Source organism: Aptenodytes forsteri, unplaced genomic scaffold (assembly GCF_000699145.1).
Source record: "Aptenodytes forsteri isolate BGI_AS27 unplaced genomic scaffold, ASM69914v1 Scaffold870, whole genome shotgun sequence".
Taxonomy (NCBI): Eukaryota; Metazoa; Chordata; class Aves; order Sphenisciformes; family Spheniscidae; genus Aptenodytes; species Aptenodytes forsteri.
The window spans coordinates 120,726-140,741 of record NW_008795708.1 but is presented as its reverse complement, the minus strand read 5'-3'; the positions used below and the strand labels follow the sequence as shown (position 1 = coordinate 140,741).

Sequence of the window (20,016 nt, the reverse complement as noted above, 5' to 3'; positions counted from 1 at the left end):
CTGGGCAACTTTCCATTTGCTAGAGAATTATCGATTGCTAACTAGAACTCCTTTCTTCTACCGATCGATTGCTAACTAGAACTCCTTTCTTCTTTTGCCTCTGAAGACCACAGAGACAAAATCCTTTCTTTGCTAATCCCAGTTCAAGCTATATCTTCACTTGATATCTTTGGAACAATCTTTGTTCCCTGCTGTGGCTGGGCTACGTGTATTTGGCCTTTTTTGTTCTCTGTAATTAACACCCATGGTAGATACCTACCTGTTTGTTGCAAAGTTGAGCACAGAATTATGCGAATGAAAAGTATCTCCAGAGTTATCGTGAAAATGGACTGTAAATGTCAGTGTCACACCCAGGGGGAGAGCCAATAACACCTCTTTGTTTTGCGTGTGCAGAATAGGACTCATGGAGATTCTTAGGTATGAGATGGGGTAGACCTGTAAAAACATCAGCAGTGAAAAGCAAAATCAAATTGCTTTTTTTGGTGCCTCTATAAAAACAGTAATCTAAAATGGTTCTTATTATGCAAATATAGAAAGCTTCCTTTATGAACCACTTGCTATATGTTTAGCCATATGACAGTACTGAGACATGACGCTTTTATTATCAGTTCATATATTTCACAGAATCACAGAATAGCTGAGGTTAAAAGGGGCCTCTGGAGATTGTCTAGTTCAGCCCCCCCTGCTCAAGCTGGGCTAGAGCCAGTTGCCCAGGATCGTGTGCATGCAGGTCTTGAGCATCTCCTAGGATGGAGACTCCACAATGTCTCTGGGCAATCCGTGCCAGTGTTCAACAGCCACCGCAGTAAAAAAGTGCTGTCCTATGTTCAGACAATTTCACGTATTTCAATTTGTGTGCGTTCCCTCTTGCCCGGTCATTGAGCACCTGAGAATGGTTTCTGTCTCCTTTACACCTTCCCATCAGATATTTCTTCGCATTTTTCTCTAATAGCACTGGGAATTGAAGCAAGCAATAATGATGTAGAAGCACATATCACATACTTCAGAAACTACATTATTATCCTATAAATTAAAACTGTTAAGACTCCCTGGATATGCAAGAGAACAAGTTGCCCCTAGACTTCTCTCCCAGTAATTCTTGAAATAAAGTGTAATTCATTCCCCAGTTACTAGAACAGGAGTAACTTGCAATGTATGTGAGAGTAAGGGGATGAAATGGTCACTGTTTCCCCAGTTCCCTTGCACCAGGTGAGAAAGACAAGATAATACAGGCAGTTTCTAACAGCCTTGGCTCTCTTTGAACGAAGGTTTGCCCAGCGGAGGAAACATGAGCAATAGCTGCAAAGCTGTTCGCTAGTGATCCTTGTCACATAACATCATAGAGACTACGAACTGCTGCCCCTCAAACAGGCCCACAGTGGTCTGACAACAGGGCTGCCAGAGGTGGGAAGGAACAACACCCACGATCCTTCCTCCTGAGCTGTGTGCTGGGGTGGTTTTTCTGACCCGTCCGTCGCTGGGCACACTCGTCTTGTTACTGCTGCCTGTATGATGCTGCAGCCTGGCCGTCCTCTGAGGCGTGGGCTGATAGAAGTTAAGTGCAGCAGACAAAAGCAGTCAGAACTGGCATCTGAAAAATCCAAACTGGTCAGCAGGCTGCATTTTGTTGCCTCAGTGCCTCTCCTCAACCAAGATAGAAGTTAGGGACTTCTGCTGCAAATTCTTTAGAAAAGTCTGCTAGATTATCCATATGTGCACACTCCCGCATTTTTGCGGTAACACTCCAATGAAGGAAGTTTGTCTGAAGACAAAGACTTTGCAACCATTTTTTTGTTTTGTTTTTTAAACAACATATTACTTATTATTCTCGATTAACTTATCTAGGTTAACTAGCAAAATTACCCAACAAAAAGAACTATATCTGTTCTTTCTGTTACAGCTGTTGGAAAATAAATAATGGAAGGATAGAGAAAGCAAAAACCCTCAAATATATAGAGAAAACTATTTTAAAAGAAGCCCTCAAGCTTATCTTGTAGGAAAATCCCTTTTTTTCTGACCTAAGAGGCTCAGCTAAAATGTAAAACTCTGCAATCTGAAAATGTACACATCAAAACTTAGAAAGAAAAGGACAAGTTTGGCCTCAAGCAAATAGCATCTACCCGATAGCTCAGAAATAAAAAAAAAAAAAAAAAATAGGCTAGAATATCAGTATATACAACTGTCTACTCCACAGGCTGATATAGTCAGTTAAAATATCAGTGCATATAGTCATCTGCCCAGCTAGCTGAGGTTATAAGCTAACAAAAACGCCATTTCCCTGACAGATTTTCAAGCTTGCTTTACTTTAAAATCTCAGAAACTGTCCCACAAGGGACAACTGCTAAATTTAATATTGATGAAAACAGCTATTTACTGTTAAAGCATCTCAGTTTTTGAAGTATTTTTTATTTAAAAAAAAAAAAAAAAATCCGTTGAGTATAGCTGGGACAGGCAATTGCTTAGCTTGCTTCCACGCTAAGCATACTGTCACTCCTTACTTCCACTGTCCTCCTTGGCTTATATAAGCTAGTCTTTTTCTGAGCAAAGTTGAAGGTCTAAGTGTTAAGTGATGCTGCTGCAGCAGTTTGGTTCTTAATTATGTACAGTTGTAAATAGACAAAACAAGAACTTATGAAAGGAAGGACGGCGTGAAGGAGACAACAACAGGTTCAAGCTCATCTCCTGCTCTGTCACAAGTTTTTCTACATGACCTTCAGTAAAACCGCTCAAACTCTCTCTCAGTTCTTCATCCATAAAATGAAGGCAGCAGCACTATATTATCTCATGGGGTTACTGTGAGGTTAAAAATATTATTTCCATAAAAGTAGTACAGTCCTAATAAGTACAGGAAAACAAATCAGTTGTACAAGTTGCTGAACTGAGACGGTTGCTACTACAAAGAGCTCACAAGCTTAATATCATAGTGCACTGACTCCACAGTTCTCCAATATCCTAACTGCGTACGGAAAGAATGCACGAAGGGAGGATTTAACTTCAGTACCACTATATGCTGACTAAATGTCATTTGAGCCAACCCCAAACTCATTAGATGTCTTTCACTCGCCAGATCCAGCAGTGAAGGGAAGAAACAAGGTCATCTATAACAGAGCTGCAGAAATTCACTGCCACCACCTAGCAGCAGGAGTGGCATTAGTGAAACTATGCCACCATTTCTTTTTTCATTCTCCACCCAGGAGGACAGACCTACATGCTGTCCTACAGACAAAACTGAACATTATGGTAAAAAACAAAATTCAAATAAAAAAACCTATCAAGCCACTCCACAGTGATTATAATAATAAAACTTACAAATAAAGTCAGCACTCAATTATGTGTCTTTCTCTTTTAGCTGGAACAGAGGAAAGATGCTGACAGAGTAAAAAGGGATAAGAGGAAGTGGAGCAGTGGGTATCTCAAGGCTCATGTTGCCGGATATAGGAAGTTCTTGGCACAAGGACTTTTGAACAGAAATGAAGGACATACGTTTCCTTATGTCCTAAGTGCCCAACCAGTAAGGTACATTAGACTTCACATAACAACATTCAATCAACAGATGAAGTTTTGAGAAAGAAAGACGTTTCATTAGCCTGGAAACAAACTGCTGAGTTTTGCTACACAGTTGTCCTTCCCTGAAGCATCCACATGGAGCTAAGGCACACAGGGCAGCCTTGGACACGCTCCTTGCCAGCTCACCAAATACAGGCAACAGCAGCTAAGTTATTGCATCTGATAAGATAGGCTTTCTCATGCAGAGATTCTCATTATATGTAAAAGCTGAACTGCTGGGAAACAGCAGAGAAAATGAAACTTTTGGGCAGTGTACAGTTACATCTCTAATATCTTGAAAATCTGGTACCTCACAACAGATGCTGCATTTATATTCATTACTCCAGATGATATTTACCTTTTTCATGCACTGCAAAATGCGTGTTTATGACATTAACATGTTTTTGTATTTGAACTGCTGTAATTATCAGCCTTCTAAGAGATTTTTAGGACAAACTTCTTTTTTTAAAGTTTAAGGCAGATGCACACAAAGGCTTTTTTGTAAAATGTACCAAATTTAAGAATTTGCTGGGATTTAATATTTATCCATCTAGTTTAGTATACTAAACTCTTCTTCAAAGCTCAGAACTGACTATTACACTAACTATACTTCACATTTTTCAGAAGTGAAGTTCAAAATGTGCAGTTAACCATCCCTATCGCAGTAGTAAAGATATACTACTAACAGAAAACTGCAAAGAGAGATGATACTACCTTAACAGCAGCTACAATGGTCTGGTTGATCCCAAATGATTCTTGTGAAATCACTTCAATTGTTGATGACCCTATCAAAGACCCAGAGTTAAGGAAACCTCTCTCACAGATTTTTACAACAGGAACTTTGTCTGGTCCATCCAGGACACGGTAACTCAGTGAAGCCACTCGGTCCCTTAAGAAAACAAACAAACAAAACAGAAAAACAAAAAAATGGGGGACCCCCTTAAATGAGTAAAACCATATTTACATCAATATATTATGCAAATCTAAAAGATTGCTATTTGGTATGTGTTTTTTCAACGCGTCTGCAATAAAAGCTGAAAAGCCTGTGTTCTAGTCTAAGAAAGAAAAGTTTAAGTTCTGATTGAAGCTCACTTGGAAGAAGGCTTATCTGGGTTTAGGCATGTATTGAAACCTAGTTTCCACCCACTGCCCTGCAGTGTCATCATTCACTGATGTAAAGTTGATTCCAAATAATAATGGCTAAGGCTGCAACATGCAGCTTCTGCCGTCATTTTCTGTAAACAACATTCAGAGGGAAATTAGTCTGCGACGGCCAATGCTGGTATTAGAGATAAAGTCAGGGACTTGATTAAGTGGATCTCATCATTTTCCTGGAAATGGTTTTGTAGACAAGCTTAATTTTTTGGAATAACTCTCACTGTGGTATTTGCATATTAATAAAGTGAGCAAATACATAAACTGTAATTAGTGGGCATTCTGAGACATTAGCTACTTTTAAGTAACACTTATCACATCTTCTAAAAGATCTGTAAATTATGTTTTTTTCCTCCCAAGCTCCTCCATTGAGATAGAAATGCTCTACCCTAGGAAAAAAGCATTAAAGCTGGATTTTAGTTGCCCTTTCCTTGGCAATAGTGTAATTGTTTTTGGTGGTAGAGTTCAGACATAGGGGCTCCAACATTGGATAGTTAAGATAATGGGACAAAGAAAGGTACAAACTGATATCTAGCAACTTAATGACTAATTAATCAGAAAAACTGCTCAGAAGAGACAGCAAAACAACATTAGTAAGTGACTACAAATGACAGGGCTCCTATATAACTGTTTCAAAAGCAGATGCTGAATGACCATGGTCACTGGAGCTCCAGTGAAACTAACAGTCCCTCCCCTTAAAAAGTAAATGCATCTAAAGCCTCGCCCTCAGCGTACGTCCTATTGTTTGTATCTGCACATTCTTATGCTAGGAAAACCAAATTTCAAGCCTGAAATGAGTCTGAAATGTCAGTCTTTGAAAACAGATTATGTAAAAAGGACTTCTCATTTGGAAAGGACATTTTAATCTCAAAATCTAGTCATAGCCTCTGTGTAAGAAATAGAGAAGTATATTCCATAAAGCTCTGCTTGCCCATAAAAAAACCCTCTAGTGGAAGCAGGCTACTGCTTTAACTGGCTCAGCATCTTTTAAAATAAGGATCTAAAAGTTCCAAATATTGAATGAATTTTCTAGCTACAATCTAACTAATACAAGATTTGACAGAGCCCCAGAGAACAGATAAAATACATTAATCACTAGGTAAGTTGTGTATTATAAGGATGTACTGTGATATTCTTTTTAAAAGACTGAAACAGCTTACTTTGAACAGAATTGCTTTACGGTTTTGATAAACTGTTGACACAAATCACAGTATGAAAACTGATCACTAACCTGTTTGTCTGAAGTTTAATAAAGGAATTTGGTGACATTAAGATCTGCTCTGCTTCTACTTCTGGAGTGACTAGATGAAGTTTTTCAAACACCTGGAAAATAAAAGGCATTTTAGCCTAGAGTTCTGTGCAGCAAGTAATTTATTTCCATTTATTTCACATTCAAAACAAAAAACCCCAAATAAAACCATAACACACTTTTTTTTTACCTTGTAATATATATATATGGTAAAAAAATGAAAATTAAACATGAACATTTGAGAATGGGATAAGCAGTATCTTCTACAAATTATTCTGAAGAGCATTCATTTCTATGGCTATAGCTATACTATGAAGCAGTACGTAAAAAGAAGCAAATTTGTCAAGTGAAATGGTGTTGGAGACCCCACATTCACCCAAGTTACTTTAGACTACCCCAAGTCTGAGCCCATGAACTGAACGCCCACGAGGTGCACTCCTCAAGCACATTTTCCAGCTTTGTTCCATCTAAAGGAATTCAGTTTGCATACTTTGAAACTGCTCCTCAAAGCATGGTAAGTGGGAACAACCAGAAGATTCATTTCAGAAGCTAATTCCTGATCCAAATTAACGTGCTTGCATAGACATGTATGATAACCACTATAAACAAGAAGTATTATTGTGCAGAGGGGAACAATAGCAGCAAAGTTCTTTTACAGCTCTCACACTGCTTATCCACAAGACACAAGTTACCTCAATTTCAGGTGGTCTACAACAAAAACTAGCTCCTGAATTTCATTCAGGCATCACACCAGCGTGTGACTGTTCAGCGTAAACCTTACCAACACTTGGGGAGCTTGGAGGCTTCCAAACAGCAGAACATTACACAAACAAGAGTAAGGGCTGAAAGATAAACCAAAGCTGGAACTACTCCTTCACATTTCAAATTCCTGAGTTCAAATACAGACTTTAATTCAGCTCTGAAACAGATATTAAAACATTAACTGTGAGGAACATCATCATACCTGAATTTGGATTTCATCGGACAGTTCTCTTGCCATGTTGTAAAACTGGTTGGCTGCAGGATCAAGGACCTTCACAACAACTTTCAGGCCTGTTCTTCCCTTTACTCTTCCATAAACATCCATTGCAAAGTTATATTTTGCAGGAAGCTGAAAAGAAGCCTTGGACAGGAGAAAGTGATTAAAATTTTACTCATGGAAAGAATTTACATTGATACAGAGGAAACACCACACCCAATGCTGACAAGCGCTCTTTAATTTTGAGTAAGTGGAAGCAACAATATTTTCTCAACTCCCATTATGTGGCTGTTTCCTTTTCCCAAGATACATATACACACAAGTCCACATACAGACACACACACAATTTACCTCACTGTGTCTTGTCTTGATATCCAGAGTATCCCTCTTTGTGACAGACCAGTGGAATGTTAACCCAGGTATTGCATTGCCAAATGAGAAAGGAGTCTGACTACTGGTGATGCCCATTACATAAACTGGCATCTAGAAATAGAGAAACCAACTTTCTTAAGTAATTCTAGGCTGATAACCAAACCTGCACAGAGCAAATACAATTAAACTTAAAATTCAGTGATCAAGAGATGGTATTTCTTATGAAGAAAACGGTTTGGCTACTGTGTATGTTGCAAGGATGTATCACGCAGAAGACTCAGCCACCAAGTTGTAAAAAGTAAATTTAGATTTATTCTCATTTGCTACATGCTCTACAAAAAAAAAGTACCAGTTTTCCATCAGAAAAGATGAAAAAGAGTTCAATAATACATTTGTCCAATTTGTAGCATCAAATCACTTCATCTTAGTTAAGTCATACACTCTTAAGTTCTCTACATCTTTGTCTAGATGATCTCCCTGATTAACTCTGCTCTGGACATCAACCTTCCCCTTCTAACTCTCCAAATTAAGACAACATAACATGTAAACACAAAACAGGGATTTTTCAAGTTTTTATTTTTAATCTTCAAAGCAATTCATTCACCTGGGACCAGCAAGCTACAATCACTAGCCATTTTTGAATGAGTAACTAATAGGGGAAATATAGACTCTTAAAAAATAGACTTATTAAAAGATAATTTGAACAATATCTGCTGTTCTGGATATAGCAGACATACTGGAGATCTTTAATATACAAAGGAAGAAAGTCTCCACTGCAAATAGAATGAAGATGAGAGAACCCTTTTCCACATTAAATGATGCTTCTTCAGTAGGGCTGAATTTCTGAAAAATCAGCCTGGTGTACAAGGTAAACTTGCCCTGATTTCTGTTTTAATATGTTCAGCTCTGGAGCTTCTCCACTGACAGCACATTCATTCCTGCAGCAGCAGTGGTACCCCTCAGAGCAGGTGACCACTCCGAGAGCTGGGGTGCTATTATCAGATGACCTAATCAGAATGGTCACAGCTGGCAGGTCAAAATTTTAAGGCAATAAAAGCTAATCACAAATCAACTAACCTGTGTACCAGTTTTCATTCGTGTAATTGGTGCACGAATTCTAACAGCTGTCAGCTGTACGACTTCAGCTTCCACTTTGTCCTAAAAAGGAGGAAGGGAAGACATTGTAAGCACTTGTCAAATGTGAACTAGATTTCACTTTGAGGATCTATCCACTATTTTGCCATTATCTAATCACTACTGCCATGTGATTTGCATGTGACTTATCACAGATAATACAGATGGACATAATTCAGTAGGGCTGTAAAAAAATACAAAGCATTAACTTTGTAAATTGATAGGCATTTAAAAATGTCACCTAAATTAAAAAAAAAGCTCTGCTCAAAATTACAGTCAACATGAATAGGTGACTAACAGCAAGGGACTAGATCATAGGGGTCCCTAGGAGAAGAGGGAAGAATAATCCCAGAAGGTAAAGGAAGACATTGAGAGAATTAGAAGGAAATGAAAATGGTAAGCAGCAAACGGGACAATCAAGAATAAAGGGATGATATATGTGATACTCTGATGTCTCCTCTTCACATATCCTGACATTCCTGATAGATTTTATTCCTACTGTATACCAGGGAGGAAAGGCCAGACCTGGACCTCACTGGGCAGGAAATTTAGCTTTCAAGTTCATTCTGCTTCCTGCCACAGCACCAGGGCAGACTGCTGCCCCCACATTACAAAGCATATCTATATCTATATCTATTTTTTTTTTTTTAATTACTTTGTCTCCTCTTGGCCTCTGGTGACATCTTTCAAGCAGCAGAGCTTTGTGGTGTGCAGCAGCTGTCCTGCCTTGACCTCAAATGAAGAGCCGTAAGATTTGGCCCAGTTCTGTTGTTCTGAGTCTCACGCGAGTCCCAGCGACTGGTGCTCCCTTATAGGCCTGCTCAACAGCCCTTCACGCTCAGCTAGTAGGAAATTGTACGGACACAGATTCTGATGGAATATCAGGGATTCATTGTTTGAACTTCATAGATGGGATTCAGACCACAGCACAGGATGAGAGCTTTCTATACAGCCTGCCTGTAGCTTAAGAGACAATGGGTTTCTTAGGCAACAGTTACCTTCTGACTTCTACTGACGTAAGACGCTGCTAAACTGTAAGGCAATGCAGGCAAGGACAACCTTCTGCTGTTTTAGAAAGGCTTCTTTAGTAAATCTAGAAAAGCCCATCTAATCAATTCTAAAGATATCAAACTGACTGTGCATAAAGTCTCCCTGGGTTATCAGCAGAACTTTGTTTTAAGGTACCGCAAGATTTAGCCATCTGTTGAAAGCATCACCTCTGTCAGCAAATGCCTAAGTTCACAGGCCAGAGAGTAAGAAACACTGATTTTTCATCTCCTTAAGGAAACCAGGAAAGTGCACAAGATAACATGACTAATGCAAAAAGACTATTTGCCCCTTTTAAGCCAAACCCGTGAGTTAGAGAGCCTCTTTCAGCTCCAAACAGTACCATAAAATGTTACCTGAGACACCACAACAAGCTTCCCTGTCTCTGCATCAACAGCTTGCACCACCCCTGTTACTGTTCCATTGCCAATCGCCACTCCTCTGACAAGTCCAGCGCTGTTCACTGATGCAATCTTCTCATCGCTGATGGAGAAAATTATGTTGGATTGAGGTTGAGGGCCTCCTTCTGAAGTGATCTATAATTAATAGCACACAGAACAACTAAAATTAACCCATCAGATATTTGTTCTGGTTAACGTTACAGGGTACACCCCTTCCCTGCTCAGCATCACAACGTCTTCAGTAAGAAAAGGCTGTCTGAACCTTTCCAGGGCATCTCAGAGCATATTTCTCCTGCACACTGCATGACGTCAGACTGGGAAATACGTGAGCTAAGCACAAAAGTGGACTGCGTGCTTTGTAGAACGTGACAGGCCGATGCTACATCCAGCCCAGAAAGTTTCAGAAAAAAATCTATCTCACTTTCTCTTTACCACACCTGGTACAGCTCTGCTCTGTGTTTCAGTTTGTTGAACTTGCCCACTATACTTAATTTCACGGAGGTGACAGATTTATTAGTGCTGTGCTGGTATTTAACACTGGAAAAGCTGACACTCCCTTGACACAAATAAATACAAAACCTTTGATCCGGCAATATGGTAAAATGGAAGGTGGCTCAAGAATGAAACTATTCTTGTTAGAAGGAGTATTCAGTGTGAATGCAGCTAAATTGCCAAGTTGAATATCTACTCCCGAAAAATAAGTTATATACATTTATCTGAAAATAGAAATGATAAAAAAAAGAAAATATGTAAGAAGATGCCTTACCTGAATCATGGCTCCAATAATTAGGGTCACTTTCCTTGGCAATAGTCTAAATGGGGGAAAGACCTAAAAATAGATGTATGAATACTTGTGTTCACGCTATTTCAATCAGATAAATTATGTCACAAAACAGTACATCAAAGTGTAAAACTGGGTCTTCACTTGCTTAATTACAGTAAATTGAGCATGCAGAAACTTAACTCATCACTTGCAGTTAAAAAACACTATGAAATCTGAAACAGACTAGCATTTGGGTAACTTCTGGACAGAAAAAATAAACAGATCATTCTGGCAAATTAGTTTCTATACTATAAGTTAACTATAATATACTGTTCCTGTGCTATCATAACATAGATTTTGTTTACACATATATTTTATCTGAAATTATTTACTTCAATCTGTTGTGGAGCAGAGTTGATTCTTTGTCCTCTTTTGTCAGCAACAGTTGCCGTAAGACTAGTCTGACCGATGGCCATCCCATGCACTAGAAAAGCAGCGGTATGGTCATCAAGAGCTTCACTGAGTGGGCTGTAGCAAAGAAACACATTAAAATAGAGAAGTTCGTTGAATAAGTTACAGGAATAACAAATGCAAAGGACTTGTTTAGTGCATAGCAGTTTTATCATAAGGATGACTAAGTGACTATGTCTTAAGCAAAATTAAGGTAACCATCACATTTCTACATCTAACATCATGAAATGGCTCTTTGTAGCCTGTATTTTCTCTTAAAATGAAACACCTGAAATGAAAATGAAACCAGAGTGTTAGCTGGTACAGACCAAAACTCTGCCAGGGAACCCACTAACAATTTGACCAGTACGGACAATAGCGGCACAAGCCTTGATTACATACCTTGATGCTATTTAATGGAGTGGGATAGATACAGCCAAGCAGTACTGGATGGTGTATGCAAATACGCACACACACACACACTTCCCCATACGAAGCCGAATTATTTTTACTGATTATCTCAACACTAAAAATCAACAGTCCAAAAAACTTTTTTTCTGTGATTTTAATCATTGTGTTTAGAGCTTAGAAAATAAGGAGCTTCGAGGCAATCGGATGATTTAGCCTACCTGTTTCTAACAGGTTAAGTAACAGACAGGAGTTTGATAACATCACATATTTCACAGAGTTCTTCACCTGACATTAATTACCAAGTCACTGCTTCCAAGATGCATAAGGCTCCTTGAAATATTATAGCGTACGAATACAGTCTCATTCATCAGTCAACAAGATTTAGACTGTTAGCTTAGGCAATTTTCCTGACAAATAACTATTTTAGAAGACATCTAACAGGTAATTAAAACTTTATAAAACTAAAATAAAGAAAAACTCAGTCATTGTATACTACCATGCCTCCAAGCCAATATCTTTACTCATTTTTTGCTTATTCTGCCCATAAACATATTCGCAGATTAACAACAACAAAAAAATCCATTAACTTACACAAGTGAAACAATCTGAGATGCTGCCCTTAGTTTGAGATCCATGACAGCGAAGTATTTAGCCAGAAAAGGTTTCTTAGAGTCATCCAGAACTCTGACATAAGCTTTAACTGTTTTTCCAATCTCCACCTGAAACACAGTCACGTCCAGTAATTTTTTATTTAAACTATTCTTATTTATTAGCATAAATGTTTTCATTTTATTTTGTATTATACTTTTAGTAGGGTATTAGAGATAAAGCCCTAAGGTTAGATTAGCACTGATTTTAAAGAATAATCCCTGCCACCTATGGTTAAGCGTCAAATTAAATAAATGAATTCAGGTCTTTCAGCTGGCAAGGGCATAATTAAAACATCCAGAAACATCAACACTTATTTTGCATAAGACGCACCCAAGCTGGCAAGTAAAACAAGTTGGACTTTTTTTTTCCTGGTGATTTTTAAAACATGACATATGGAAAATGACCTTGGGGCAAAACTCCTAAAAGAATTGCGCACATGCACTTTAAACAGCAGGAAATGTAAATTAATGTGTTCATGTATAGTATGAATTAACATTGCTGTGTAAATGCAAAAATTGAGATTGCTGCCACACAGAACATGAAGCAAGAGACACTTGATACTCTGAAATACTTACAACCTAAAAGGATAAATTTGGGAGAGAGAAACAGGAACACAGGGAGATCAACCTATTTCTCTAAGGTCATACAACTGCAGCAGAGGGCCCTAACCACTACATCGTATCTTCCTGTACATGTCTCATCTTTATGTTTGTGATCAGCACAAGGAATCAGGGCAATCTGGATCGGCTAATAATGCTGGTTTCAAAGCCACTAACCTTGTCAACAACTCGGACATACAGTTCCTGTATATCAGATACATAAATTTCAGCTTTAGCTGGTGCAGGGAAAGCCAAACACAAGTCATGAATCATTACTGTCACTGATCCTGGAAGCAGAGGATGCACCTGCAATGCCAAAAGAAAATTCTATTATAGCAATTCTTATTTTCATTTGTCTGTCATTCATAGGATAAAATTTATATCACTTTCAGGGCAGATGTAGTTGGATGCAGAAGTCTCCAAGCCTTAGACACAGATAATTCTTCCACCAAAGTAAAAGCAAAGCTGTAAAATGTATGTAAAAGATATCATACTATTGAGCTAGTGCAAACGGCCTGTGGACAGCAATTGAACTAACATATCTTAATCTAGAAGCAGTCTGGCATCCTGTTGTTCTCCTTCTGCCATCAGAATGACAAGAAACCCACAACAAATCATTCAGAGCAATGAAACTTTTCTTAGTGGAGTGAAAAACAAAACGCTAAGGGGGGGAAAAAAAAAAATCAAGGGCAGAGACTCTGCTTATAAAGCATTGATATTCCTTCCTATAAGATTCATACTTTACAGTTACTGCTTTTAATCTGAATGAATAGCCAAAATCTGGTGGTAGATCTTTCCAAGAGGATGATTGCCAAATCAGATATTTCTTTGATACAACTATTATTATTTTATTAATTTTTTATATAAAGAACGTACACCTTACACTTCTAAGAATACAGCAAGAATCAAACAATGAGGAAAAAGAGACCTCTGCTCACAAATACAAGCCCTCAGAACTATGCACCAATCCCAAAGTTGTCTCTATACGCTTTCTCGAGGCCATTCATCCACCCCTTGCTCACATCATCTTTGCAGTTCTCCTGCAATTTCCCTGACCTTGTCACACACCTCAGGGACGACCCCAACTGTTCTCTTCACCTTCACAGGTACCTTCACTTTGGCCAGAGACAGCACAGACGTTTGGTGTCCTACTCTATGCACTCATCTGGCTTATGAAGATGAACTCTTTGAAACAAGGGGCGATGGATAGCCAGGCCCCCCAGTTCAAAGGAATTTAATCTAATTCATATCATTACTTGGCAGCACTACAGGAGTTAGCAGTAAGAGCAGTGGAAAGGGCTGATATTTTGTTCTTTGAGGGCACCACTCTTACTTTTGCCTCAAAATAGAAAGGAATATAAAGTTTTAATAAATGTCAGCTTTCAGAACAGCAGCGGTTCCCAAAGTGGGTGGGTAATACAGGCAACTGGGGGCACCTGTTAACATACAGCCATGGAAAGCAGAGAAGGGGATGTGGCCAGGAGGAGGTAGCCAGCACAACCACGGGGAGGAGGATGTAATGGAGCTCAGTTTGGGCTGGGAGACCAGAGCAAAGAAGCTACCAGAGCAGAGGGCCAAAAGGGAAAGCAGGGCTACTACAGCTTACAAAAACTCTTCCTGTCCCAGCTACCTCTTCTGTTCTCATCTCCTATTAGGTGTCCAGTAGCTCCCTAGCATACAGTGTATTTCACCACTATTCATTCTTCTCCCATGCTACCACTCACGTCCCGAAAAGCTGCCGTGTCAAAAAGACGGTAAGAGGTACAAAATTTATCCTTGGCAGTCCCAGTAAAAAGTCTGAGAATCACTGCTCTAGATAATTTGAATTTAGTTTCTCAGAATAATTTACTGTCAAACCATCCTGTATCAACTTGGCTCCACTGATACCTGCCATGGCATCATCCTGGCACAGACTAGAATTTGCTGATTTTCTACACAGACCATTCTGCTGGTTTCCACAGAAAGAAAAATCCATAGGCAATACTGGGATTTAACTCAAGCATAGCATGCAGGACTAGCAAACTTTTAAAGTGTGGGGGGTTTGTTTTGTTTTAAATGGTTTTTAAATGTGTTAAAAAGTGGAGTTCTCTCCTTTAATCTGACAGGTAGTTAAAATAAATCGCTTTTTGTACTTCACAAAGCCTATCTTGCTGGCACTGTTCCACTATTTAAGTTCACTGCTCTATTCTGAAATTATCTTGTGTACATCAGTTAAAGCACTGCTAAACCCATGAGGGAGATCTGACTGAAAAACTATTAAGAGCTGAAACAGTGTACAATGTACAAAAATAAGCTCATCTTTTCTATTTTTTACCCCACCACTGTGCCTAGCTGACTCTGTTTGAGAAATATTCCCACCTTACACTTTCAACAGTTAGAGACAATCAAATTATTTCACCAATACTTCCCATATTCTCAACAATGGAAAAAAAAAATCCACCTTTATCATCATTATTTCACAACTTTATCAACATGATTTATTACAAGATAAATCTGTAAACTATAAATTTGTAAAGACTACACTTTAAAACAACTTGTGTCACTTCCAATTCTTGTCTAATGAAAGCTACAATGCAAATATATAGTTTTATTGTAGTTCACTGTAGAATGCATCTCATATCCTGGGCCTGGATGAAGCGAAGCATAACTGTAGCTTAGTCGCATCTTCTAGTGGAAAAGTGCGTTAAAAACTTAATAGGGAGATCAGAAATCAACTATTTAATAGCTATTTATTCACAAAATCAGGATGAAATACTGCGATAAGCAAAATACCCTGAAATAGCACTGGAAGAAGAATTTGAAGGTTTCAGAAGTACTGGTCTACAACAAATATTCCAATATTATTCTAGAAACTGATTAATTCTTTTTATAACACTTCTGAATAATTCTGTCACATTATTTTTCATTTTGTGTTTATGAAATCAGGAACATTTTACTGCAGTATTGTAATGGGTGAAGAACAACTTGGTACTGGCTTTTATCTTGTACAGATTATATGTATGCATCACAACTGTTATGAAACAATTTCCTATACCAGAAACTATACCTGAAATTGCTAGTGCAAAGATCCCCTGCCTGAAGCTTGACTGTAACAGGCAGACATATCCAAGATTCGGTTATTGCCCCTCCATCCACATGTACTGGAAAACAACCAGTAGTGATGAAACTGCAGAATAATATTCAGATTGCCAAAAAGACATAAAATAACAAAATACTTTACTCACCAAAGCAATACCTTGAGTTTCCTCATGAGCCACTCTTACAACATTTGCAACACTGGTATTAATGAAAAAATATCCAGAACCTTCTTTGATGAAAAGTTCTGCCTGCAAAACCAGAAAAGCATCCAAAATTAGATTGTACCTTTCTAGTACATTGCTAAAACTTATCCTTACACATATCATATAATTTTTTATGTTTTCCTCCCTGCAGTTAGAAAGCAGCAGAATAATTCCTTACCTGTATGTCAGGGTGATTGTAAATGGAGACATCAGTAGGGTTCACTTTTACATCTTCCACTAGTATCAGTTCAATAGTGGCAGACACTGGTAGAAGAGGTTCATACTGAAAGAAACAATTCTAGCTGTTACAACAAACACTAAGAGTCAGAAAAGAGTGCAACTCTCTTGTACATGCAGGGAAGGATGCTTAAAGCAGATGAACAAAGAGCCAGAGCTGGAGAAGTTTAGGTTAATAGAATGTCCACAAGATCTAGTAATTGGCTGAGCTGCTAGCTCTCTTCTACAGGTAAGGTCATATACAGGACATGCCGTTGTATTCTGCATCTCTGACCAAGACAAAGAACAAAGGCCTACACCTTAAAGATGTAGCAGGATCAGTTAGCCAAGGCTGACATACACAGATAGGATATTAACTCAGAGACACGTTATAAGTTCATGTAAAATGATAAAGCAGAGACAGAATGTTTTCTTCTACTTCAAGATCATCTTTTTAGGATTCTTCCTAGCAGGCCACCAAAAGAAATTCTTCTTTAAATGTAAGTGCACAGACACTGGACCAGATGCAAGTTTAATCATTCACTCATAATAACATTAGCTTAGACAGGGAAAATGTTTTTTAGAGGAAGTTAGTATTATGTACCCATTTCACCTAATTAGTAGAATTATTTCCTTGATGTAGAAAGGATGTCATCTTTCCCTAATGAAATAATAGGATGCTCCACTTAAACATGGAACAATGATCAAGACATCTTATTATACCACCTATTAAATTTTTATTTGAGTTTTTGTCTGTAAGAAGTATGGACAGGTTTGAAAGCAGAATATAGCAGCCCATTTCTAAAGTATTTGAAAAAAGTAGACAAATTACCTAATTTAAAGAAACAACACATGAGCCTATGTAACTGTAGCAGAAGTGGTATCTACAACTACTCTTCAACTATCAAAAAGATTCCTCCCAAACTTAAGCACAGAGACTAGAACTTAAGAGAACTCCAATGCCATTTTACATGTATGTATCCCACACTGAAATACAATAAACTTCTCTGAACTTGAGGCAAAGTTTAGAGAACTCACTTTTCTAGTTATCTCTACATGTAAGAAAGAATATTGAATATTGGTTTAATAAAGCAGAGCACAGTAAATTACAAAATGATTGCAGAACACCAAGTGTTCTTATTACAACTCTACTTTTATAAGAGAAAAAAAGATACAAAACCAAATATCTTAGGTGGCAAAGTAACTGTGTCTCTCATCTAGTAATTTTGACTAAATTATAGTCAAATTTTTCAGTGGAAACGCTTCCCAACAACAGCAGACTGGAAACTTCACTGAAAAGACAAGAACAAACTGGCAATACAGATCTTCTTCCAAAGAAAGTTACTATCCAGATGCCAAACCTTGGACATACTGACAGAAATCTGGGCTATAGGATATTTCACATTACTAGTGCCCATCTGTTACCTGCTTTGAATTAAAAATACTGTAACCTCTAGCTCCGTATTTTACTCTTTGTCTCAACTCTATATTCATAGCACATTATTCAGAACTGCATATAGTCAAACCCCACTTAAATCTTGCGTAACAAAACTAAACGGAATTTCAATTTAGCGAAGCAGGATATTTTAAGAGTCAGTTACTATGCATGTCAGGTTGTTCCACAGGCTGAAACCTGCCTTTATATTGAGAAAAAAAAAAGAAAAGCAACACAAACAGAAAATTGCCATCTGTTTACATCTGCCTTCTTCGTTCATCATCACTACTTTTTTTGCTGTTAGTCTTCCCTATGTTGAATATCTATAAACTAAAGCATTTCAGGGAGTCGCTAATGACTTGTAAAATTAGAGCCTAGGCTTATGGCTGGCACTGTAGAAATGAGTAGTCTCTCCCTTCTGTAAGACTGATGGAGGGGGAAAAAAAAAGTCTCAGTCAGAGCCCAGATTTTACATATGGTCCATATGAGGATGAGCCAGCTCTTGCTTTGCTCATGCAGAACCTTTCTACCCAGTTTTGCAGTGAAAATAATACATTTGCTTTCCCCAGTGACAGCTGTACTAAGCACATGGTTGCTTTAGTGAAGGACAAGCAGCAGAGATTCACCAATTCATTAAAAAGCCTAAATCGAAACAAAACCAACTGAAACAATTCTTTGCAATCCCCTTGCCCAGATGGTTAAAAAAAAAAAGGGAATTGGATATATTTGCTATGGATAGCAGCACGTAGTGCAGTGGAAAGCAGGGAAAGCCATGAACATTATAAAAACATTGTGGTATGAATCTGTCTTCAGAATCAGCTATGGAGCTGCCTTATTTTTACGTTACTATGCACTGAGGATATAAATACATAGGAACACTATACATTAAGCATCACAGGAAAATGGCAACAAAAAACAGAGTTCTGAGTACCGGTATTTTTACTTTAGCTGCCTTGAGATGGGATTGCTGGTATCCTGTTGCAGTTGCAGAGATGGCAGTTGTTCCAGACTCACGATGAACTAGAACAGTTTGTAAGCCTAGAATCAAACAAAAAGTCAAATAAATCTGATTATGGGGAAGAAAAAGGTGAAATGTACACTGCTAATCTCTTCCATTATCACTCTAAACAGACAAGGACTTTCTCTCTCAAGACAGGTTCTAGGCATTAGGTTTGGTTTTTTGTTTTTTTTTTTTTTAAAGTAACACACACTTAAAATGCATGTTGAGGATAAGCTGAAATATGATTGCAGATTACAGTAATTTCTTTAATCAAGCTCAGACATTACCAAATAGATTTAACCCTTACCTTCTTCAAATAATGAAACGCTCATTTAAACTAATTCGTACCGTGCATTTTCTTTTGACCGCTTCCATCTTCTTTCAGAGTCAGCTCCATTGGCATATCAGGCTCAATATTAGCTAAGGACATTTTTGTTGATTCCCAGATAACACTAAGAGAACTGAAATTATCAAATTTACTGCCCTGTTGGTCATATGCAGCCAAATCCAATACTGGATTGCGATAATTTGAAACAGGAACCTGAAAAAGAATTAATACTTTGAACTGAACAGATGCAAGAGGATTTTTTCATCATTAGAAGAAAAAAATGTATGCTGAGTTCCATGAGATTTATTATAACACTCCTTACATGAGTAATGTTCATTAAAATGAGCCATCAATGCAAAGTCATTAAGCTGTACTTCAACTGCAAGGGGTTTTTTTGGGGGGTTGGAGGGTGGGGGTTTTTTTTAGCCAGTGAATTACCTTAAAACAAAAATCGAAGCACACAGCTCAACTACATCATCTTTGGAATTCAAACAAATAATGAAAAATACTGCTATTTGTCAGAAGGCATAGCTCAAAATTCTGGTGTTCATCTTGTGAAATACATTAGCGATAGCAGTGTACTGATATAGTCTAACTAACACATAATGGAGCTAGAAAAACAGGTGAACTCTGGAGTGACTTATAATACGCAAAAATCTCCTTATCTTGTCATTACAGAGAAGTTATTTAAAATGACTCATCAACTCAATACACATTGCAGTTTTATGAAGGTAGGATGACTTTTATATCTGCCTGGTAATACTAACACGACAAAACAGAGTTTACTCAGCAGACAACATGTGACAGCACTCTAGGATATAGAAGAAAGTTCTTTATGCTCTATAATCTATACATATGCATTGTCCATTTATTGTGACTCAGATTTGCAAAGCTGAATACATCTGATGTCACTGAACAATACTTGCTGTACATGCTTACATAGATATCTTCACAGCAGCAGTGTTTGTGCCTTTACTAATAAGACACACACAAATGTAC

The 20,016-nt window shown here is 38.0% G+C and overlaps 1 protein-coding gene across 1 annotated transcript in view; it reads right to left on the bottom strand.

Annotated features, from left to right (window-relative positions):
- Positions 1 to 20,016, bottom strand: part of NUP210 (nucleoporin 210) — a 67,706-nt gene that overhangs the window by 11,285 nt on the left and 36,405 nt on the right. Inside the window, exons 17-31 of the mRNA XM_009283287.1 lie at positions 19,038 to 19,230; positions 18,621 to 18,727; positions 16,217 to 16,321; positions 15,982 to 16,083; positions 12,935 to 13,063; positions 12,099 to 12,226; positions 11,039 to 11,174; positions 10,650 to 10,712; positions 9,839 to 10,018; positions 8,379 to 8,459; positions 7,281 to 7,412; positions 6,915 to 7,073; positions 5,933 to 6,024; positions 4,261 to 4,435; positions 260 to 435 (exon numbers count right to left, since the gene is read on the bottom strand). Of these exons, the coding sequence (XP_009281562.1) occupies positions 260 to 435; positions 4,261 to 4,435; positions 5,933 to 6,024; positions 6,915 to 7,073; positions 7,281 to 7,412; positions 8,379 to 8,459; positions 9,839 to 10,018; positions 10,650 to 10,712; positions 11,039 to 11,174; positions 12,099 to 12,226; positions 12,935 to 13,063; positions 15,982 to 16,083; positions 16,217 to 16,321; positions 18,621 to 18,727; positions 19,038 to 19,230 (1,958 nt within the window). The remainder of the gene's footprint in view (positions 1 to 259; positions 436 to 4,260; positions 4,436 to 5,932; positions 6,025 to 6,914; positions 7,074 to 7,280; positions 7,413 to 8,378; positions 8,460 to 9,838; positions 10,019 to 10,649; positions 10,713 to 11,038; positions 11,175 to 12,098; positions 12,227 to 12,934; positions 13,064 to 15,981; positions 16,084 to 16,216; positions 16,322 to 18,620; positions 18,728 to 19,037; positions 19,231 to 20,016) is intronic.